The 23862-nt window shown below is 43.0% G+C and overlaps 1 protein-coding gene across 4 annotated transcripts in view; it reads left to right on the forward strand.

Annotated features, from left to right (window-relative positions):
• Positions 1-1215: 1215 nt before the first annotated feature.
• The window catches only part of CEMIP2 (cell migration inducing hyaluronidase 2), a 50448-nt gene continuing 27801 nt past the window's right edge, over positions 1216-23862 (forward strand). For 2 of the 4 annotated variants that reach the window (XM_072859573.1, XM_072859575.1), the window contains exons 1-5: positions 1216-1409; positions 13558-13894; positions 18713-18853; positions 19385-19946; positions 22538-22707. In XM_072859573.1, coding sequence (XP_072715674.1) covers positions 13570-13894; positions 18713-18853; positions 19385-19946; positions 22538-22707 — 1198 coding nt within the window. In that variant the 5' untranslated portion in view covers positions 1216-1409; positions 13558-13569. Of the gene's footprint in view, positions 1410-12642; positions 12916-13557; positions 13895-17635; positions 17654-18712; positions 18854-19384; positions 19947-22537; positions 22708-23862 lie in introns of those variants that run through there. The other 2 variants (XM_072859574.1, XM_072859576.1) reach the window with 2 other exon arrangements.

The raw sequence follows: 23862 nt of genomic DNA on the forward strand, positions 1-23862 counted from the left end.
TCACTTCGTTTCCCGCTGCCTGGAATTTTCCAGGGAAATAATTATGTTGGAAAACGCTGGCTGTATTTCCCAAGCCATTTCATTGAAAGCATCTCGAACCTGACCAGGGCGGGTTTTTTTTTTTTATTTGTAATGAGTTTGGCCCAGCCTCGGTGCACTGGAAACGGTGGGAGGTCCCAAACTTAAGAGAAGCCCGTTGTCAGATCTACATCAAAGCTGACAGCCTGGGAGGCTGAGGTGCCCTGGAGCTCTGGGTCCCCAGCAAAGGTAAGTCCTGGAGCTTCACAGTCCCTCTGATTTTCTAAAGCAGCTTCATGTTCTTTGCTGTAGAACAGCTGCAGGCAGCGGTTCCTTGAAATTCAGCACATTTTTCGCTTTAGTTTGATTTTACTCCAAATCAGACTTTTAAATAAAATAAATTCCCAGAAAGCGGAATCAGATTTTCCAGCCAGCTCTTTTCCCAGGTCAGAGACTGCCCGGGCTACGACTCCTGTAAGTAACACTATTCTCTGTTCCCTTTCAGCCCAGTAAGCCTACATGTAATGATAACCGCCTCGTACCTTTCTGCTTTTTACTAGTTTCCCGATTTACTTCGCGTGTCCCTCCCCGCTGTCCTCACGGAGGCAGCACGTTGTGTCTCCCCTCGCTGACCCCCTGCTCCTCTACCTGCTCTCCTACATCGGGGACCTTTTATACCTCCCCTGGCAGCACCTGTGCGCCTCTAGTGTGGATTTTTTTTTTAATCGGACATGGGCATCTAACGCTGTGTTTGTTACTTTAGCCGTAATTTAGCTTTTTTCCACGCCGCCCGGAGGAGAGCCGTGGGTCAGGGCAGGCGTGCAAGGCGCCCCGTGCCTGCTCCCGCCCCCCAGCCCGGGGCGCTGCAGGAGGGGGCACCCGGCCCCTTCCCAGCGGGTGGGAGAGCCGGGGCTGCCGCAGTCCCGCCGGGCCGGGGGCGGCCGGGCACCTCCACGGCCGGGCCGGGCCGGGCCGGGCCGGGCCGGGGGCGCCGCCGCCGCTGCCGCTGCCGCGGGCAGGGCCGGACCGGGCCGGGCCGGGGCGAGCAGCGCGGCGCCAGGCGGAGCGCGGAGCGGAGCGGAGCGGGGCGGGGCGGGCGGTGCCGGCGCGGTGCGAGGGGCGGGCGGCGCGGCTCGGGGCGGCCCCGCTGCTCCTCCCCCGGCGCGGGGGCGGCGGGAGGCGGGGCCGCGGCGGCGGGGCGCAGCCGCCTCCTTTCGGGGCCGGGGATCGTCGCCCCGGGGGGGCTGCGGCCGCTGCCAATTGCGTAAGGGCGGCAGCCGGGGCGGGGAGCGGCGGGAGGTGGCGAGCAGCCGGGCGGCCTCCCGCCGTGTCCGGGGCGGGGAGCGCCATGCCGCCGCCCTGAGCGCGCCGCCGCGCCGCGACGGGCCCAGGTGAGTGCGCGCCCGGCCGGGGGCGGCGGCGGCGGCGGGGCCGGCAGCGGCGAGGCGCTGCGGCGGGGCGGGACGGGGCGGCGGGCGGGGGCGAGCCGCCGGGCCGCGGGCCGGCCTGCCGCGGCTGCCCGGTCGGCCGCTGCGGCACCGGCCTCTTTTGTTCGCGGGGCCGGCGGGAGGGGAGAGAAGGAAGGGAGGGGAGGGGAGGGGAGAGGAGAGGAGAGGAGAGGAGGGAGCGGGGGCGGCGGCAGCCGGCGGCGGGGCGGGGAGGGCCGGCGGCGGGCGCAGCCGCGGCTGCCCGGAGGAGCCGCCTGCTCCGCCCGGGGCCGTGCGAGCGCGTCCCGGGCGCTGGGCGCGGAGGCGGCGTGTGCCCCCGGCGCCCGCCTTGCCGGCAGGTGTGGGCTCCGCGCCCCTCCGCGGGGTCCGGCGGCAGGTGCCGCGGCGGGGGCTGCGTGGGCAGGGCTTCATTGCTTTTGTGAGCGCTCCTGGTCAGATGCTCCCGGCATCACGCTGGGAAGCAAGGCTGGGCTCAGACCGTTTCCACGGCAGTCGGTCTGCTAGGACCTGTCCTGATAGGCATCCCCGAGTGCCTGGGTTATTACGGCTTGCCTTTCCTGTGCCTGATAACCAGCAGCCTACTTTACCTGCCCAGAGGCACGGAAAAAAGAGCGGGAGTGGTATATCTCAACCCTTCTAATAAAAGAGGGTGTGCGGTGATGAATGCGCTACATTTGTGCTACATCACAGCTCAGATGAGGGGTGTGGGCTGAAGATGCTATCCTTGTTTATATTTTAAATGTGAATTAGTGGCACGGATTCTTTAAAAGGGAAGAGATTTTATATTCCTGAGTAGTTATAAAAACGAAATAGTGCCCGGGGCTTGACAAAGACAATGCAATAAGGAAGATAAAGCAGTACTTCGCATTTTTGGGTGGCATCAGTCAAGTTTTGATGGATCACAGAAAAAGATTTGTAACAGCTTATCTGCATTACTGATGTGAAATGGCCCATGGGTAGCAGTAGGGAGGAGGGGAGGTTCATCTTTGTTCTTAGGAGTCTGTAGCTCTCGGAGGTGCTTTGTCTGTATGGATCCTGCGCACTGCCTACACGAATGTGAGATCTTCTGCCAGATCAAGTTTGTTGGGCCTGTTCCTCTTGCTCTTTCCCTACGAATACAGCATCCAGCAGAGTGTATGCTAGGGGCTGGAGCTAGGCAAAGTGTCCAGGAGAATAACAGTTTTATGTAAAGCACAAGTAATGCCCCCAGGTACAAAGGGATTCAGGAAGAAAAAGAAGAAAAGGGGGGGGGGGGGGGGAGAGAGAGAGACAAGAGGACTGCTGTGAGGTCTTTGCTAAAGTAAGACTGCAGAAGTGTCTTCTGAAATTTAGCATCTGATCTGAACAGAAGCTGTGGCGTGTGCTGTTTTGAGATGTGGATAGATACTTCTTTCAGTGGCGGACTAGGATTTTTTAATTATGAACGTTAACACTTTAGCCCTACGATATTTTGTGGGGAAAGTGGTGGTGAGGGTTGGCTCGAAGCTTTTAACCTGTTCATCAGACTTGTTGCTAATTGGCGGAGACACTAAGCAGTAGAGGATGGTGACCCCTGTGTGGAAAAACTGTTGTTTTCAGCAGGCCCTGTAAAATCCACTAAAGGTTTCCCAGCGGTAACTGGTCCCATGACTGGAAGGGTTACCATTTGGTAGCACAGTTCACATTTCTTCCAAGTTGACAAACCAGGGTATGGAACAGGGGAACAAAAAGGTTGTTTTTCCTCTAAGGCATGAGTATAAAAATAGGTACAGCACAAGGAGATCTACTAATCCTAGAAGATTGAAGAACAAACTGTGGGACTTCCTCGGTTATTTTACAGCTTGATATCCCCCCCCCCCCCCCCCCCCCCAATTTTTAAATCTCAGTTAATACATATTTGAATAGCTTGTACTTGAAAGGAGGTTAGGTTTTATTTCCTTGAGTAATGATAGGGTGCAGTGGGACAGGTGCTTTTCAGTCTGATTTAAATACTTGAAAGCAACATTCTTATCACCAAAGATGCAAATAGATGCCCACATACCTTGGAAAATCTGGACTAGAAACATTCTTTAATTACAGATAACTTATTCATTTGCTTTTAATACCAAGCACAGTCATTAACTTCCCTTATCATGTGTCCAGCACATTGCAGAAAAATATTTAATGAACAGTTTTAGCATACTATTTTTGTGCATTTTTAAGTACGTCAGTTCAGCATCTTGGTGTGGAAGTTTTGTTTGCAGGAAATGAGCAGTGTTCTGCAGGTCCTTATTTTTCTTCCACGTGAGGAAAGAAAGATGGGTATTAGAAATGTCAAGGATGTTATTCAGTGACTCAGTTGTGTTTATCTTACCTGTTGAGTATGAGGTAGCCCTTTGCTCCTTTACCCCTGGGAAGGCACTGACCACCCTCTACACTGGGATCAGAGCTCCACCTCCTCTTTGTTCTGCCTTGCACAGGAGGTGGAGGGGGAACCTGTTCCCCAGTGTCTGCTGGGGGCTGACCCTACAGCCTCCACAGCTGTAGAGGTACACCCCTGCTACCCCCGCCTCACAGCTAAAGGAGCTCCTCAGCTGATGGGCCACATCGTGCCTCTCTGCAAGGAAGCTTGTCCCACAGTGCTTGCAGCGACGCTCTTCTTCACCTTCTGTGTGCTTGCGCCAGTGATTAAAAACTGCTGACAGACGTTAGTGGGAAAATTATCATCTAGTAAATCTCACTTTCTGTATATTAAAAAATTGCATGATAGGAGCATAGTCTGAAGTATATCGGTAAAGTTCCTTCTTTGCATTAGCAAGGCAGTTTGATAAAATCACCTAAAGTATACATCAAAATGTGATTAAAATCTGTATTGTAAATTACAGTTTCTTGTTTGGAATCAAATCATGATTAGACTTGATCTATTCTCAGCTTATTTTTACTAAAGAGGATTTCACTACTGATTTAATGGAGATGTTTTTGGCAAGACAAATGGGAATGAATTGTTTGTAGATGTGGGTGTAGAAATCCACAGAAATTTTTTCTTGGAATAGTAATACTGAGAAAGGAAATGGAGAGGGAGTAGAAGGCTATATACCTTCAAGAAAGATGTGAGGGAGAAAAGTGATGTATTTGCCAATATGGAAAGGAAATACTGAAGACATTAAAGAATGCATACTTTAGAACTTGTAACTGACTTTATGCCTTTGTTGTGAAGTAGGTTAACAAAAGGGAATGTACTAGTAGCTCTTCTATCTCCTTGGCGCATGGGATTAAGAAGGAAAAAAGAAAAGTTTAGTGCAGTCATGCAAAATGACTAGCTATACCTGGCAGGATATTGCAGGGCTTGGCTGTTGGGTGCAAAGTTCTTGGAGTTTCCTAGACAGGAATTTACCACAGTAATCCAAAATATGAATGCAGCCACCAGCTCAGCAGAATGCATACTTAATGGTGGATTAGAAGGCTTTGTTTTGCTTTTTAAAGACTTGCTTCTGTTTGGAGATATCCCAAATACACTGTTCGCGATTTTTATAAAAGGGAAGCGACAGAAAATGTTTTTTCTTTTCTAAAATTGTACAAGAGTTTTATGTCATGTAAGTTAAATCACTGTACGTTATTCACCAAGCTCTCGACTCACGTAGTTCTGTGACCCCTGTGATGCCTTAGAGCTATAGAGGATGTTGTCAGTCAGACATACAGTCAAGTTATCCTGCATTAGCTTAGCTGTAGAAGCTCTTTTCACAAGACTGTTACTTTTAAGGCTTTGTGCTCTCACAGGTTTAGCTGGTGTGTGCCCTGCCCTTCTGCTGGAGGCCACCGTTCCTACAGCAAAATGAAAACTGTTCCTATGTTTCAGCTACCTTATGCCAGTCTGGCATGTTAATTTAAGCCACCAGGTGTATTTTGTGCTGATAACGTCAACAGACAATTGCAGTGGCTGAGCTGAGGAGGGATTTGGCCCTTATTAGGAGGAGGTGATTTTGGAAAAGTGGGGGCAGAAGAAGACAGTTAAATGAGATCTTAAAGCATAGTCGAAGAATGGCCACATCATACCAGACAAAGTGTCCATCCAGACAATTACCCGATGTCTGACAGTGACGAGTAATAGATGTCTGGTAAAGATACTACATAATGATACTTGCAGCTTCCAACAGCTTATGGTTCTAGGACTTCCTAAGCTCGAGGCGCTATTATTTATGCAACAATCCTCGACTGACTTCTCTTCTGTGGCCTTGTTCTTTGAACCCACGTAAGTTCTTGAAGTTCATAGCATGCGTTACTGAGTCCGGTTCAGAAACCTCTTTGTCTGCCTTTTTTTTTTTTCTTGGAAGAGACATGAACAGTCATTTGCATTCTCAGTGCTACTTCTGACTGTATGGACCTGTGTCATATATCCTCTCTCTTAGTCATCCTTCTCCAGGATGAAGAGTCCTTTGGGGGTTCAGACAGCTAAGAGGTGCTGATGTCATGGCTCTTTGCTCAGTGGATGTGATTTGGAGCTCTTAGCTTAATTATCTTCAATGCAAACTCATTTAACTTGGCTCATACAAATGCAAGACAACTCTAAAAGAATGTAGGTGTGCAGCTACAGCAATTCAGCTTCTCCAGCAGCATTGTTTTCTTTGTGGCTGATGCACAATTAAAAACTGCAGAGACAGTCCTTCAAGTAAGTAGAATAAGGGGTGGCATATCACTTACTGAAATTTGAGTTGGACTGAAAAAAAATCATAAGAACTTGAGAGCTGTACCTGAGAAGAAAACCAGGATAAGTACAAAATACCAGGATGAAGAAGGAAGAAATGCATATATTGATATGGAAGAGAGCATGTTATGCTACTGATTCATGTTTTAATTATAATTTAAACATGACAACCCACTGATTATTAAGTGATTCTATCAATACAGTCAGGAGTTTCTTGGAGTATTTATTCTTATGTCTGTTGGCCAAACCTAAATATGGGATCTGACTCTCTTCCCCACTGCCTGCTACATTTTGTACTGTCATATATGCCTATAATCTATTTATGAGAGCTTTTCTAATTTAATAAGAAGAAAATAGATGTCTAGTCTCACCTGACTCACCTAGTCTCTTCCTCATCTGAGTGGATTGCAGGCCAGAACTCCATTTAATCAGTGATTCAAGGTAGTGCCAGAACTGGACTTCACTTTTCTGAAGTATGTTACCATTACCTAGAAAATTTTTCTGCAGTGAAGTCCTAAGCTCTAGAGGTTTTGGATGGGATTTGTGTTCTTCTAGAGACTGTAAATGTCTGTAGATACCACTTCTTCTTATTGTCAATATGAGAAGTAGTTCAAAACAATTTTTTTCCTGTTTTTAGCTTTTTTCCCTACCATCTTCTTCAGGTTCTCTTAAGGTGAATGCTGCAAATCAGTTACTTTCATGTGGAAGCTTTTGACTTAAACAGAGCTATTTATTTGCCTAAAAGTAGGCTTGTACTCAGATGCATTGCTGAGCTGAGGGAAACCGAAGTGTTCTGTAAACTAACTCTCACAATGTCCCTGTGAGGCTAGTGACCGCTTTTTTTCTCATGTTACAGGCTTGGGGCCCAAATAAGCTGTGACTCATGCAGCAAGCTAATGGCAGATGCATGATTAAAATGCAAGTTTCCACTCTTGATCTCTTATGCAAGTTATTAAATCTTTCATTTCTGAAAATGAGAGAAACAGTAAAAATTACTGCATTCATTTTGCCTATTTCAGCACACGTGCCGTATTTCCTAGTGTGCTCTCTTGGATCCTCTGTATTTAAGTCATTGGTGTATGCAAAGAAACAAATGGTCTCTGAATAACTTTCTACAGCAGAACGTGCTATTGTTTTAACAATGAATGAAAAACAGAATAGAGTTCCTCAATTTGTGATTTATAAAGAATAACTGTGTCAAAAAGAAACAAAGGGGGAAAAAAAATTGAAGTCACTGGAAGCGTCAGGCATCGTTTTAGATACACAGAGCATAGTTCAATGCTGTGGCTTCTGGCTTATGTTTCTTTGTTTCAATGGTCAAGATCTGAAGATGTTACAAATGTATTAAAGCAGACTGAAAATAGCAGTGTCTTGAGGTCTGCTAAGATCACTTGAGTGCTTGCAGGATAATGTTCGGTGTCCAGGAACTGGAAAAGACCAACATGTTCCTGCAGTTTCCGCAGTAGGATGCATCTCTGCAGAAGAACTACGAAGATCTCTAAGTTTGGTACATGAACTTTTCAGAAAGTTAGGTATTTCATCTGCTGCATCATATGCTTTCCTGACCATTATGTAGGTGAAACCAAGAGTGCTGCAGAGCTCATTCACACAAACTGTGAGTGAAGGACAAAAGCCCCGTTGTCATTGGAGAGGGGAACTATTTTTCTTGTACAAAACCCCCACTTTCCCTCTGATCTTTCAGCATCATGCTTAATGGAGATCTACCAAATGCCTTCAGAAGGGGCTAGGGACTAAATTAATGGCTCTCCTGTATGCTGTAAGCCATGAACCCAAGAGTGGTTTTGCTTGATGTGCTGTAACTTCATACTTGTTCCCACAGACAAACTCATATTCCACAGGCTACAAATTACCTTCCCTTGGGAAGCAATCTTCTCAACATCCTCTCCCCCCTGCCCCAGCATCCTTTCTAATCCATAGCTAATAACTAAATTGTTTTGCATATGACCTAAACATATGTAATTAAACTTTCCCTACTTGTATATATGTTTCAAATTTGCTTCTGACCCAGAGACTTGTGTGCTCAAAAGATTTCGTTAGACCAGTTGATGAAGATTACTTCTGTCTACAGACCTTGTATTATACTGTAAATATTATGCATGCTTGCACTTCTGTCTCTTGATCTGTGGTACTTTGGAAAGACTTGTTTTAAGAAATGTGGTCCTCAGCTCGAGTAGCTTCCAGTGGTTGCATATCATGCAATTTTGTGCATTTTCTGTGTGCCAAAAAAATAATTAAAAATTAATAGTTGCTACACAGGAAATTCAGAAAATCTGGCGCAACATGACTTATTTTGGACAAAGTTTTATAATTCTTATTGTGTTTGTATCTGTGTTTCTCACTGACTCTTGCTGTTTGTCCTCTGATTTTCTTCTGAAACTGCTGGGCAAGGGAGAAGGCTCAGTGGTGGCATGCAGAAAACAGTGTATATGATAGATGTCTAGAGTTTTTACACTTTAAGTCAGCTGGGATTTTTCAGGCTGTTACAAACATTGTTGTGATTTCCAACAGTTACTTAACTGTGTTAATGTGTTTTACTGTGCACATATTATTTCCAGCTTCTGCACACACGGGTGGAAAAGGTTCCTACAAACATGCTGTCTATTATTGTAGTGAATAGGTGTAACTTCAAAACAAGGCAGTGGAAGAAAATCTGGAACCGGATAGGAAAGCATGGGGGCACTCCATGTGTCTACTGGGAACCATTAATTTTCTTAATGGTGAGGTTAAGATTTGTTGAACTGGGGACTTTTAAGGCACTTGAAACATTGTCCTGAAATTAGTATCTCTGCTGTAGTTGACGAGCTTGGAGGCTTGTAAAGGTGTGCATGTCATACTTTAGGAGTTTGCTTTACACCACTTTCTGTTCAGTAATTGTAGCTACTTAGGAGCTTTTTAATACTGACTTCTTATCCCTTTCACTTCTCTTGGGTTTCTCACTGCCCTTTGATCCCATACCAGACAAGTGCCTGTGCCAGGAAAGCAGCAATAACCAATGTGGCACTGTATTGCATGGGGAAATACTTTTCTTGATGTGTGTGGTTTTCCCCCACCCTTCCTCAGTCTTTGCCTTAATCGCAGTTACGTACTCTGAGATTAAACGGTGTGGTAACAGGTCAGCCCTACAGCTGGTGGTGTTTGATAGCCCGGAGCAACAGAAATGGGATTTCTTCTAGTTTCTCTTTTGTTTCATTTTTAAGACCTGTGAACTATGCATCCTTAAAATGTGCTTTAAGGGAAGCATTAATTTCTTTGCACTGTATGGAGGTAAGGGTTTACAAAGTTTTGAGAAGGTGTAAGGGTGTGGGAGTTTTCTAGTGTGTTTGACATGTTTTGTTACACTAAGCATTTGACAGGAGAAAAGTGTGAAATATCTTGATATATTTCTCACATTTTGGGTGGTGTCAGGTGATGTTTTGAATTACCTTGTGAAAGAATCCAGTTCCTTTCCAGGAAGCCAGCCCCAAACGGAGTAACAGATAAGCATGCCGCTTGCTTCTGAGCACACGCTTATGTCTCAGGAGATTCAGATGTTATCCCTTGGTTGTACAGTGCATATGTTTCTAGTTTCTGCCAGTGTGGAACAATGTGGGCTTGTGTAAGTATGTAGTAGTGGCACAAGTTAAAAGTGGTGAAGGAATACATGAGGAGACTGGAGATGTTGCAGCCTGTTCAGTGGCTCATTGCTGTCTGCCTGCTGGGGTTTGCTGTCCACACAGCTCCGATGCTCTGTTGGCAGAGCTAGACTTGCAGCTAATCACTGTTTTTACTTAGACGCTGTTCAAAATAAAATCCTTTTTTTTTTTTTTTTTTTTTTTTAATTTAAGATGGTTTGAACTGACTTGGCTGATGTGATGAGTATGAGAAGTGCTTGCTTGCTTGCTTATGTTGTGGAAAGGGGTGCATAAGCAGAAATCTGGATTGTGTGGAGTAGCAGTACTCTTGCAAAAGAGTGACATGCAATTAGTGTAGCCTTCCCGAAGATGGGTGGTGACGAGTACATGGTGGGGTGAAGCATCTGAGTTGCTCTAGCTGAATCTGTGCATTGGAAGCTTCCCTGGTACTGGTGAGCTGGAAGCACATATTTATGTGTGGCCCTGACTAAAAGCTGTGGTGAATAATGGGTTTGAAAATACCACATAATACCCTGTTGAAGGCTGAAGGGCAAGAAGTTTGCGAATACTGAGATAGCAGCCTGCCTGAATGGCATGGCAAATAACAGATTTGTACAGACTGAATTCTGTATAACTCTGTTAGGTAAGGTAATTAGTTGTATATTGTGTGCAAGAACTTGACTTTTACTGAAATCGTTCTGAAGCAAGCTGCAAAGTAAAATACTGTGCTACTCTGTATGCTACAGTACAATCGTAAAAGTGGTGGTGTTCTTGTCTAGGACTGTACCATCAGGAGATGTCCAGATCATGCGCTCCTTTAGGAGACCTCCTAATTCTGTGGGTTTAGGAGATCCTGGTGACAGGAGCCAGTCCCCTCTGGTGTTTATAATTGCAAATAGTCTTCTGGGGCCTTTGACCACAACTTATTTTTGCCCTCCCCCCTTTTTTTAAAAAGGAATACAGCATAGGCACAAATCAAAGGGAAATGTCAAGCCTTGGGTGGAGAAAGAAAAAGTGTTACATGGAAAAATTCAGGTGTATGGGGACTTGCAAGGAAATGTGGTATTTAAATAGTTTAGTCAGATTCTGCGCGCCCCCCCCCCCCCCCCCCCATTTTACTCAGACTGTATTTGTGAGTAAAATAACTGCACTCTCTAGGGTGTAACTGGCCATATAGCCAACTACCACACTTGCATTTGTGTGGTGCTATCTGAAGACTTCCACACAGTGGAAATAAACAAGTCAATAATTTGGATCAGATTATCAATGTGTCTTAATTTTAAAGAAAAGCCAGTAGCTGCTCTACAGGATAGAAAAGATCGTTTTTTCCGCTAGAGAATTTCAAATAACACAGGAAGAGGGAAGGAAGTGTTGAAATGGTTACTCCTGTTGTAATGGAAAACTATATATTTTGTTTGTGCTAAGTATCTCCTCATGGCTCTGTTTCTTTATTTTGTAGTGGGTAAGACAGTGATTCTGCAGTCTCTTCTCCACTCATCCTTGGGGTGACCTGTGTTTGCACTTGAGTGGGATAGTTGGAATACTTTTACAGTTTGCAAAATGAGGCTTGCAAACAAGGTGGAATGCTTTGTACGGAATAAAATATGCTTGAAATATGACACAAGTGTTTTCCACGTCTGTAACGAATAACTTTTTACTTTAAAGGGCTAGCAGTACCTTGAGGCCTTAGTAGGCAAAATTGTGGTAAAATTGTTTTGTAAAAGTAAGTTAAGTTTTGCATAACCATTCTGGATTTAGTTGATATAGCTGAGCAATTAACCACCTTGTTAACTCTTTGTATCACGTTATAATGAACACTCTGCAGTCATTTTGTCAGTGTGATAGATAAATGCCATTTCTGAAAACTATTTAACCAAGTTTAAGGAGGTGGGGGTCCAAACAGTAAAAAAAAAAATCTCAATACTGGATCAGATTTCTTTAAATTTTTAATCAGAGATACGTCAGTATTTGTTTCAGCTAGACATAAATACTGTCTTTGAATTAGTTGAAAAGCTCTTTCTCTACTCAGCTTTTAACACCACTTCTAAAACACAGAAATGATTGAGTTTTCACTGCTGAAAGATGACTAGTTGAGTGTAAAAGCACATGTGGTGAAAGCAAGCTGTTCCACAGTGCTCATAACGCATTGCGCAGTTAAGCTTGAGAGCAGAGGACTGGGTTTCTGAAATAGTTTCTCAAAGAACAGAAAGGAGAATGGTGAAAATCGATTTGCTACAATGAACAGGTGCGAGAAACGCTGCTGGAGGACTTGGCATAATTTTTTGCACTCTGGGATGGCTACTCCAGTTAATGTTTCAGTGCCTTTATTGTCATTGTGCGTACATCTGGAGATGCATTGTCTCCCATGAAAGGGTAATCCAGCCTGTTCAAGAATAACAACTGTTTTGCCTTGAAACAGTGAAGTATCAGATTTTGCAGCATGGGAGACAAAAGGCTCCTTTGCTACTTCTCAGAATAAGATTACAGTTGTCACGTTTCTCCTTCACCAGCGTGCCTGGCACTTCAGAGTATAGCTCAGACTTCCCTTTGTTAATGGAAGAGAAAGAGGATCTTTATGCTCTTCCGTTATTGGTAGTTTTTATTTTCATAATTCACTTTGCTATTTAATACACATGACTTATGCCTAAATCCCCTTCAGGATTTAGGTTAGAAAGTTAGGTTTCAGTTAACTGAAACTTGAGCAGCCTTCTCAAAAAATCCCATCCCTAAGAAACGTTAATAAAAAAGAATAAAGAATCATGCCAGCTTTGTGAATACTCCATACAGTACAACACAGTTGACCAGAAAGCCTGAGAAAACAGTCAAATGCAGTTTTGCGTCTCTTAAAGCAAGCCAGAAAAGCATGGTGGGTTAGAACCTCTGGTGAGGATGGGCCAGGCAGCGATGTTTTTGGTCGGCTTTCCTCATTGGTTGCTTCAGAAAAAGACAGAAACAATATGAGTAACCAAAATAAAAGTAGCACTCACTTCTGGGTGATAGGTACAGAGATCTGGAGCAGTCATGTTGCTTCCAGGCTTTGTGTCCAAACACAGGCATCTCGGCAACAAGAAAAACCATGAGGTTTGCTGAACAAGATGCAGATGACTTTCTTACAGGACCGTTCCTGATGCACCTTTACTAGCAACCGAATCTTGCTGTGAGTAAACTAAGAGTTTGTGGGCTCTATATGCCTTAGCTAATTAAAAGTGTTGACTAAGTTGCATCAGTGTGAATATAAATAAAATTGTGTTTGGTATTTTACGGATTAAATTTAAATGCTTTTTTTCTGCTTCCAGTGTGGAAGGAAGGCTTGTCTCTTTCATGAAGGAAAACAATGAGGAGTTTGTTCAGCTTCTGCGTGCAGAAGAAATACATTTAGGCATTCTTTGCATAGCTGTGGGGAAGAAGGGCTTGCTAGCTTTCTCATTGTTCAGCTTGTTTCTTAATCGCATAATACAAATTAACTGTGAAAACACTCGGTGAAAAATACCTAGTGGAACTACGAAGAAATGGTCTGTGCTGTACTGTGTTCCCATACCAGATGCTTTTGAGTTTAATTTTGTTGAAGATAAGTATACTATTGTCTCAAGCTGTTATACCATGGCAAATGACCAGTAGCAACTGAGTGACTGATACTTTCTAAATAGACACAGTTTCAGTGGCTGTTCTTCTTAAGAAGGCATGTGGCTTAAAATTGCTTTTTTTATGTTTGTTTCTTTTTTTTGTTTTATGTATTATACTCTGTATTCTGAAAGCCTGTCTCTTATTTTTTCCCTGTGTGTGTGTGTGCGTGTTCCAGTGACTTTATAACATGCAAGACACTGATGCCAGGGGGAGCTCCCCTGCTTTCCTCCGGCCTCAGAACGGGAGCAGTCACAGGTCTTCGGGGTACGTCCCGGGGAGAATTGCCCCTCTCCGTCCCCCACCACCTTCACAGAGCCATGCTGCAGCCGAATTTACCTCTGCGAGACAAGAAGCCCGGACAAGACTCCCGTCCTTACCAGTGGATCAGCACCGCCGCCAGGCAGAAGCCAACAGGCATAAAAATACTCTCATTTGCTTTGCCATTTCTAGCCTTTCACTTTTTGTTGCACTGGGGATTTTTTTGGGAATAGCTTCAAAATATGCTCCGGATGGTAAGTTCTTTTGCAAAAAAAATAATCCTAGAAGTTATGGTCCCTGTGAACGTAATTCAATAATTCAGCATCAGGATTAGTGTTAAGTGCAAAAATAGGATGCTTACTGCAATTTTAACATGGAGGGAAGCAGTGTTTGGGGGCTAAGGTCAGCTCCTGTTTCTGTTATCAGTGTCATTTTAATGTGTTTTTACTGTGAATGATTCGATTTACTTACATGAAGCAAAAAGGCATAGCAGTAAATAAAGACTACTGGGGAGGAGGAAAGAAACATGAATGCTGTATAAGTGTAATTTTGTCTGCAGAAGACGCTGTCTGATGTGTTCACCAATTGCAGACACAATGAAGTCCTGTCTGTTTAAGCAGTAACTAGGGAAGGTAGTAAAAGAGTGTTCAAGTAAAAACATTTAAAAATCTGCGAGAATTTATACCAACATTACGTGTTTGCTTTGTTTATACAGAAATTGGGCAGGGATCTTTTTGATCTATTAGCCCTGATTTTTTTTCAGCTCATCTTAGAAAACTGGGCAACTTTCATTGAATTTGGAAACCTCCCAAATGTATCAGTGGTTATAAAGCATGAACAGATGATGCGATTAACCGCTGATCACTAAGTATACATCCCTCTGGCCAAATACTGCTAGGAGTTGCTAAAGGTTAGTAGTACAGTTTAGTAGTACTATGAGGTTAGTAGTACTATGAGGTGTAGTTGCTAAAGGTTAGTAGTACAGTTTGGAGCATGGGTTGTTTTGTTGCTTTGTGGTTTGGTGGGTTTTTTGTTTTGTTTTGGGGTTTTTTTTAAGGCAGAAGTCAGATTTCTAAAAGATAAAGAGGGTTTTGAATTGAAACTATTGGCTATTGTAACACAACAGACTTAGACTCCTCAGTGGCTTTTGGCATAGTAACTCAAAAGATTCTGTTTCCAAAGTCAATGCAACACAGTCTGAACAAATTAGATAACCAATTGAAGATTTTGGATGACAGTACAAAATGAATGCGCACATCTAACCGGAGCACTCTTGGTGGTGGCTTGCCAAGATCTCTTCTTCGGTGAAGTTACTGAGTTTTCCTAATAATTATGAAGGAAAACAAACATACCTGAGGGAGTAGTAAATGGAAAGTTATTGTTGTGTTCTGATCCAGGTCACTGATAACAGGGCTACGTATCTGCAGTAAGTACTTCGATTACAGCCAAGTTCAAGAGAAGGCTGAAGGGTGACTTAGCCAGTTGATTCTGAGAAGTACTTTGGGGGGGGAAACCTTTCTACTGTGACACCAAGACTTTAACTTTTAATTAACTAAAAGTTGTAGATTTTGATGATGGTTTTAGTAGAAGTGGGGTGTTATCATGTGCTGTGGGATATGTAAAATAATAGTCCGTTTATGCTTTAAAAGCTGATAATGTGAAGGAGATGGCTTGCCTTTTTTAAAAAATGTAAGTGGTTTTGGTATGGTGTTGCTTCATCTGCAGTAGCTCATTCCAGGGGCAGAGTTGTGCAGATTTTTTGCACTGAATGCATGGGCAGCATGTGGTTGAGGGATCACCGGGGTTATGGAGGATGTTGCAGGAAGAGTTGCTGTGATTTAGTAGACGGGCTTTTTTTGTCTACAGTAATGACTTACGTAACGGCTAAGGAGTAACCCAAGGTCGTGACTGCTTTTCTTCAATGTCCCACTGCTTCTCGATGAAAGCCCAGGCCAGTTTTCAGCATTAATTGTTGCATTGTGTCTTTCTGAAGTTTCCCTGCATTGTCCTTTAAAAAAAACCAGCATGCACCCATAGAATCCTTTGGAAACCCTGACACAAGAGAAGAATCCTACAGGCACCAAGTAAAGTCTGGCTGAAATGTTAAATCTTGCAGTATTGTTGTTGCAGCAACCCCCCTAAAGTTTCCCAACAGGTTGAAACGTTAATACGCTCAGCTCCAACCTAGCACATGCGGTACTGCAGCCAATGACACCAGTTCCAGCTAGGTTTGTTCTTCTTAAGGGCTAATTGGAAATCCATATTGTCAGTACTTTTAATGGCTGTTTGAAAGGCAGTGGAGGGAATGCGAGACTTAGTAGTAATTGCGTGTAAATCCTAAACCTCCGGTATACCTTCCCCAAAGGGAAAATGATACTTGTCTGCATTTCTGTTCCTGCCTGTCAGCTGGTTTCTTTTTTCCTCCTTGCTTTTATCTTCCTGTCATCATCTTTTTTTCTAAGGAGTCCTGAACACTGGAGATCAGGGAGAGCACTGGAAATGCAATTTCCTTCCCCATTTCCAGTGGCTTGTGCTGCAGGGTCAGGATGACAAGCTGGGGAGGTTTTCGGGGAAAAGTTCTGCTTGGCCTTTGCAGCTCTCAGCTGGAGCTTGCCCAGGGTAAACAGGATCCTCAGAAAATTTAGCTGCCAAACTGTGATAAACTTCTGCTGAGCATAATATAACACTGATAACTTTTTCCCAGAGGCCTTAAAAACTCCAGACTTGGTGGCTAAGCAGGTAGAAAGGAACTATTTAACTACATCTTGAACTGTTTCCTGCCTTTTCTCCTGCCAAATTTCATATCCTTGCTCCAGCACATGGAAGGTTCTAGTATTATTTTTTTTTGGGCAGGGTGTATTTTTTTGTGTTGTTTTTTTTTTTCTCCACCATTTGCAAAAATATCACTTCCTCCCCCCCCAACTCTATTAGAAGCAACTAAACCTTAAGGAGAGCTGACCCATTTTTACAAAAATGCTCTGAAACAGAGGCCTGACTTGAAAAATTTTCAACATGAGTGGTTAAATTTGGCAAGGCCATAACTACCTAACGTTTTCTGGTCTATGCTTCTGTTTTCATTTAACCTTAACTGTAACGGCAATGACTGTGGTCTGTAAAATCTAATCAGTAATTTTGGAGGTAACATATGGTGAAGTACTAAATATTTGATGTTTCCCTGCACCCCACTGCAGTTGCTAAGGGAGAATTTCAAAATACTTCTGGTGAGCACATCCTATCTGCTTGCCAAAAAGTCGATCCACTGTGCTTCAGAAGCATGCTTGCATTACAGGAGTGGCTACCTCTGATGCGGATGGCTTCCTTGCTGGATTGTAATGTACAATAGAATTACTTTTTTTTTTTTAAGTTACTGTGCTATACCTCTTCTTTCTGACTCAACAGAAAAATTTACGGTTATGAGATCTTCTGTTCTGTGAATCATGCTAAGCAGAAATCATCAGGTTGCTGACTCATGGTTTCCTCACGTTGCCCTTTGCCAGGAAATATGTTTCTTCACACTGCTTGTGTGTGTAGTGTCTGGGGGAAGGGGTTTAGTGACTCTGCATGAGTCAGGCAATAGACTTGCATTTATCCAGTGAGTGCTCGGCAGTCTTGCCGATCGCAATGCTTCTTGCTTTTTGGCTTTCCCTCATGTGTTGAATTTCATTTCTAAATGCTATCTCTTTAGAATCCCCCCAAAATGATTTTCTTTTGGTTTTATTTTTATATTTATATTACTACTTTGATGCCTTTTGCCCTTGTGCAGTTCTGCTAATTTTTTCCCACTGGTAGTCAAATCTTGGTTTATGTGGGTTTCCTGAGCTGGAAAGGATTTGAAATGTGAAGAGTAAGACCAAAGGAAAAACATTTCTGTCAGCAAAACTAAGGCTGGCTTGTGTTAAACTTGTGGATAGGTTTCGCTTTCTTTAGATTTTGCAAGAATGGGCTATTGCTAGGAGCTTTTTGCCCCCGAAGTTTCATTGCAGCTGTGTGGGTGTTTTTCTCCAGAAGATAAGGTGTGTAAAGGCTATTTTGACTGTTACTCTCAGTTGGGCTGCTAACCTGTTTATTTTGTCATCTTTTTGGTTGTCTTTTGCTTAAGAAAAATATTTTCAGTCTGAGTTTTCTTTTGGTAAGAAAATCCAAGGAATATACTTCCCGTTTCTGTTTTTGTCGTATGTCTATGCTGCTGCATTACTCAGCTGCTTAATATGCTAAAGATGTGCCTGTTGTAAATACTACATTGCTGTAACTTCATCTGAAACCACACAGCTCTGTCACTTTTTGCTGCTGCTTCTCCTTTTCTGGCCTGGTAGTATGGTGTTATTGCCTGTGTAGTGCCAGACCTTCAGCAGGGTTTCAGCAAGGTTTGCATGTGTCTCTGCTCTTGTGTGGTTTGTAGCCTGATACTTAAGATGACTTTCTAAGGAGCACAAACCGTGAGTTTAGACCCAAATGTCTTGTCTCCCAGGAAACTGCTCTGACCAGTAAGGTATTGTACTAAATATACTAAGGATGTCTTGTCCCTCTTTATCCCTCACCTGCAAACCTACACTGAAAGAAGTGATTTGGGTGCTTAAAAGCAAGAAGGCATCAGCTTTTCTCACACAGGGAGAGACCGTGAGGGAGGTGAAATATTTAGTTGCTTTACAAGTGTGTTAGTTGGCCTAGGTAGCTGGCCTAGGACATCCCGTGCTCAGTGTGGCTGCTGTGGATCTGAGTGCTTCCCACTTACCTCTCCTCACCTACTGCAGGTGATGTAGAAAATCTCAAAAAAAAAAATCAGATGGGGTTCGAAAGTATCTATTGTCAACAGTATGTGTTGACAGTTCAGTCTGTGGTCATCAGTAGTTTAATTCAGTATAAGAATGCCTTCCCACCCTTGAGAGTTTAGGCACCTTTCAGGTGCTCGAATACAAACAGTAGCACCAGTGGCTGCAGTATTGTAACCACAAAAGGGGGTGGGAATCCTCTGTGGGTGACTGACTCTGCTTTGCTCGTGTTCATCCTAATGCTGCCTTGTTTGATGTGATGATGCCTGTTTTTTAAAAGCCGAATTTCACCTTGTATTGCAGAGAATTGTCCTGATCAGAACCCTCGTCTTAAAAACTGGAGCCCTGGAAAAGATCCTGAAAAGAGAGTTTTTATCAAAAAAGGGGATTTGTTTCGTCTGAACTCAGATGCTACAGTACACTCTATAGTTATACAGGATGGAGGTATGAAATAGCAAGATGAACATCATGCTTCAGTTTACTGCAGAGTTTTTACTTCTGTGATTATATGAAAAATGTGTTGGCATTTTATGTTGCAGCATATTGACCAGTTCCCCTGCTTGTACTTTTCAGCCTGCTACCAGGCCAGGAATATTATTTAAAAGATGAATGAACACTGTAGAGTCTTTTCAGTGGAGCGTTGACGTGGTTTTCTGTAGGATATAGTAAAACAAGACTTGTGTAGTAGCCTTCCTTGTGCAAGATTTGATTGTCTTCTGATGGTGACTGTGGTATGTTACTAATTCTACCAAAACAGCAGAAAAAATTGGGAATAAACTGACCAAATTCTTAGAAAGGTAAATCACAATTGGTAGGAGTTACTTTCCCAAATAAACATATATAAGAGCGTAACAGCTTAATTCATGGGTGTGGAAAACAAGTCTGTAATTTTTCTGTTGTTCTTATTGCAGAACTTGGTTCTTGGAGTCTATCTGAATTTTGCTTTGACCTACAGAAATATTTTTTTTCCTTTAGGGTTACTTGTTTTTGGTGATGATAAAGAAGGTTCTAAAAATATTACCTTGAGAACTCGATTTATCCTGATAAAGGATGGTGGAATGCTTCATGTTGGAGCAGAGAAATGCCGCTATAAATCCAAAGCAACTATTATTTTGTATGGGAAGTCAAACGAAGGTGCTGATGTGCCAGAATTTGGCAAAAAATTTATTGGCGTGGGCCCTGAAGGAACGCTGGAGTTGCATGGGCACCAGAAGTTATCATGGACTCTTCTGTCAAAGACTATGTATTTCTCAGGGCTGGCCTATGGTCATCATACATTTAAAAAGAATTTTTCCCGAGGACTAAATGTGAGAGTGATCGATCAGGACACAGCAGAGATTTTGGAAGTGCTGAAGTTTGATACTCATGAATTTTCAGAAGAAAGCTTGAAGCTCCAGAACTTACTGAAAAATGGAAGTCCTGGTCGCATCGTTGCTATTGCTGTAGGAGATTCAGCTGCTAAAAATCTACTGGAGGAAACCAGAGTGACTATTCAAAATCTTCTGGGAAGTAAGTTTGTCAGAGGATTGAGTTACAGGTAAATTATTTATTTTCCCTTTTGTGCTGAGTAAAGATTAGATACAGCTTCTGCCCCCTTTGGGGGATTCGTTAAACTTTGACAGTGTCTGTTCTTAAAGTCTTCAGAGGATTCTCAGTGTTGTATGTAGTACTGCAGTAGTACTATTCAGTGTGCAGTATTCTGATAGTGCAGAGACTGATAGTTACCGGTATCTGTGTGATAGACTTTATTACTTACTCATAATTGCTCTCTTTCACTGTTCTTTACAGAAATTTAAACTGGGTACAGCGAGGCATTTTTTCCTCAATCAAACACACAGATAGAAAACAGTTGCTAGGTGAAGCTTTTAATGCATATGACTTTATGTTTGGAGGTACAGGGAATGCCACGCTAGAAACTGAATACAGGGAAGGGATGCTAATCCTGTATATCAAACAGCGTCTTATTCATATCTGTGCACCGTTGAAATGAAAGTACATTACCCCTCCACTGATTCTGCAAGGGAACTGATCTGTAAAAATATTTTGTTATTGAAGTACAGTTGCAAGGTGTGTCTGTATCTTTTGACCGTTCTTTTCAGTTGGTCAGGGTTTGGATGGTGGGACATTAGAATAGGTATAATAGGAATTATTCAAGCAGGAAACTTAAACTGCTGTGCCATTAATTTAGTTGCTGCAAATGACTTTTTGCAGCGCATGTTCTGAACTTGGCTTTGGGCTGCACAGGGTTAGCAAGAGAAGTGAAAGGGACACCAAGTCTCCTAACTAACTGTCAGTCTGTTCTTCAGCTTCCATTAAGATGGAGTTGTATAACCTGTTTGTACTTTCCAGGAAATCGGTCATTTAGTTTTTCCATTCTATTCTTACCCCTCACTATCCCCCAACATCTGGATTCCCGTTCGTTTCCTCCTCCTGCTTTGGCAGACGTGGGCTGGGGCGTCAGTCAGGATGGCACGTTCTGACCTCGGTTCCCGTCAGGAGCACGTTTGTGTCAGTGGCTGTGTAAGCATGTGGTCATGGGATGGAAAGTGCTTGCAGTGCTGCCTCTGAAGCAGTTTGGTCAGAGGTGCTGAGACCTGGGTGTCCTGTAATGAGCACCACCTCCTGAAAGTAGCGAAGCCCCTGTGGCCGTTGGTCAGGTGGCTGTGCAGCCAGCCTGGAGGTGTGGGTTTCTGGTGTTCATCTCCAGAAACAGATGTCTCCAGACATCCACACCAGTTTGTCTGAAATGAGGAACTTCTTCAGCCTGCAGTGGGGAAGAAGCAGCCTTTCTTCCTTCTCTGCTGAACTGGTTCTTGTCTGTTTTCATTAGTCGGTAGAGGCTCTGTAAGCACATAAAATTGTCTTGTTCTGCTGTGGAAGATGGGCGAGAAGCTCTCCCTGAGTGCTCACTGAGGAAAAGCAGGGTCGTTTTGCTAAACCTGTAAAGCTAGCGAAGGAGATTTCGGCATGGAGGTGAATACTCAGTTACATCCCTCTCCCCTTCTACCTCTTCCTGCAAAACAGTATGCATTAAAATATCTTGATATTTATTTTAAACGTTGGTATGTGAAATGTTCAGCTTGTTTGCTACTGAAAAGCTGGCCCAGTATGTACTATTCCTATGAACAGGTTAACACTAAACTGTTTCATTTGGCCTTTTAATCCCAATCAATAAGAACATCATGAGGGGACTGAAAATAAAGGCAACTGGATTGAAGGTGGTTTTAGTATCTGCCTTTGAATCAATCATTAGCAACAGACTACAGTCCAGCTAGCTGACACTGTTTTCATTTGGGGTGAATGATTCAACTTTAATGATGCAAAATTGTTCGGCTTTTTAAAAGATGATCTCATCTGCTTCCTCTGCACACATAATTATGGCATTACAGAGCAGTAAAGGACAGCAAAATAGTCTTGTTTTCTGAACTTGGTGGCAGCCTTCTGTGGCGTGCGGTTTGTTTTTAATTTCCAAAAACTTGGATGCATTGAGCAGAGCTGTAGGAAGGGCAAGTACATCCAGGACAGTTCCCTGCTCCACACTGGTGCTCAGCCAAGTAGGTGTCCAGCTGAGGGAAGGGCCAGCGAGGGGGAAAAGCAAATATCCTTGGTCGCAGCCTTCAGAAACATCGGTGATCCCTCGTGCAAAGGTTGTGTAACAGTGTGCGGTTCCTTTTCTGGGTCTGAGTATCTTGAAAGATTCAAAAGCTATTGCCCGTCCAGTACAGTGATCACCAGCAGCCGCTGCTGGCTGTGTCCATCCCTGCTGGCCTGATGCATGTGCGGTCTCCTGGGACTCCTGGCCACCGCTCTAGGATGCCGCTTGCTGCCGTGCCGTGACGGCAGCGGGCTGCGGCAGGAATGTCGGCACTGGCTCCTAGTCTTCCTGTGCCCTGGTACAGCTGTTTGGGAGCAGGATCCTGCATTGCTTCTGTTGGTCATCTCTTGCCATTTGCTTTTGGAAAAAGTGTATCTTGTTGGATGTTGCACTAAAAATGTATCTGAAAGTCGTCTCCATTAAGAGCTCCTGTATTATTTATGACTTCTGTGCTCCTTGTCTTGTCCTTTACCTGTTTGTGAAAAATTTGTTAAGGACCATTGTATTAAAACATTTACTTTTGTTTTTCACAGGCAAGCCTGGGCTCTCGTTGGTGTCCTTGGTGGTGGAAATTCTTCCTGTAATGAATCAGTGAGAAACTATGAAAATCACAGCACTGGTGGGAAAGCTCTTGCTCAGAAAGAGTTTTTCACAGTGGATGGTCAGAAGTTTGTTGTGAGAGCTTACAGTGAATGGAATGATGGTAGGAAAGCATTTTGTGAAATGCTGCAGTTGGGGAAGAAGTAAAAAATACTGTATATGCTTTTTTCACTAGAACTGTTGGTTGCAATTTAAATTTCTGAGCACTGCTGTTTGTTTTTGTTTTGTTTTCTTGCTATGGATGAAGTCTGAGGACACAGTTCTTCAGTACAACCTATTTTCTCAATCTATTTGTATACAGTATGTGAACAGCATAACATTAAGTCTTCATTTTTAAGATATTTAGATAGAGATAAGGGGTCTTATAAAAGGCTGAAACAGATTTTTTTTCTTTTCATTTAGTAATTTGTCAGTCATGTATATTTTAAATCTAAGCTTCAGAGATGGTGATTATGATCTTAAAAAGAAAACTTGGAGAAGCCAAGAAAAATGTTTTAATCTTGTTACAGTTTCCTGTTGATGTTTGATGCTGAACTTTAGGCAGCTTTTCTCATACCAGGTTGAATCTGTGGTATAAAGAGCCTGGAAGGCCTATCACTCATTTGCTTTTATCCTTTATTAATTTTTGTATTTAAGATATCTTTGATCTGTGTTTTGCTTTTTATGGGCAGTCATCTTTTTCTGTTTGTAGAATTACTAAGCAACATTGTATTTGCCTCAGAAGAATTTTTTTTAAGGTAGTTGAATATTTATTTGTTAAGTAATTGAGCTATTTGGTAGTACTCCTTTAGTGTTCATTATAGCCCTATGAAAATGTATAGACTTATATTAAAAAAAATAATGCACCAAAATATATCTTTTACTTGCTGGTACTGTAGTGTTAGGGTCAAGAGTAAGCAAGAGTTGTTGAACTTTATGCAAATCTATCACAAGGCACTGAAATAGCATGTTTGTGTAATTTAGCCTGCCAAACTGTTTTATTAGTTGTGAATAAAAAGGAAAGTCCCCTACTTTGTTTTGCCAGGTCCTTGATTACATCTGTAGGGCTTTAAATGGCAGAAAAATGTCACTTTAAACAAGTAGAGGTAGCCAGACCTACAAATTGTTGCCATATGATATTAGGTTTTGGGGTTTTTTTTTTAATCATAGATTTTTGTTTTTTTTCCCCTGTCACTGTTAGTTCCATCTTTTCCATTTGTTTTATTTGAGGTCCACCAAATAAGCAGGCTGTAATGGTATCTCACACTGGCGTGTTTCA

The sequence above is a fragment of the Ciconia boyciana genome, chromosome 4 (assembly GCF_034638445.1).
Source record: "Ciconia boyciana chromosome 4, ASM3463844v1, whole genome shotgun sequence".
Classification (NCBI taxonomy): Eukaryota; Metazoa; Chordata; class Aves; order Ciconiiformes; family Ciconiidae; genus Ciconia; species Ciconia boyciana.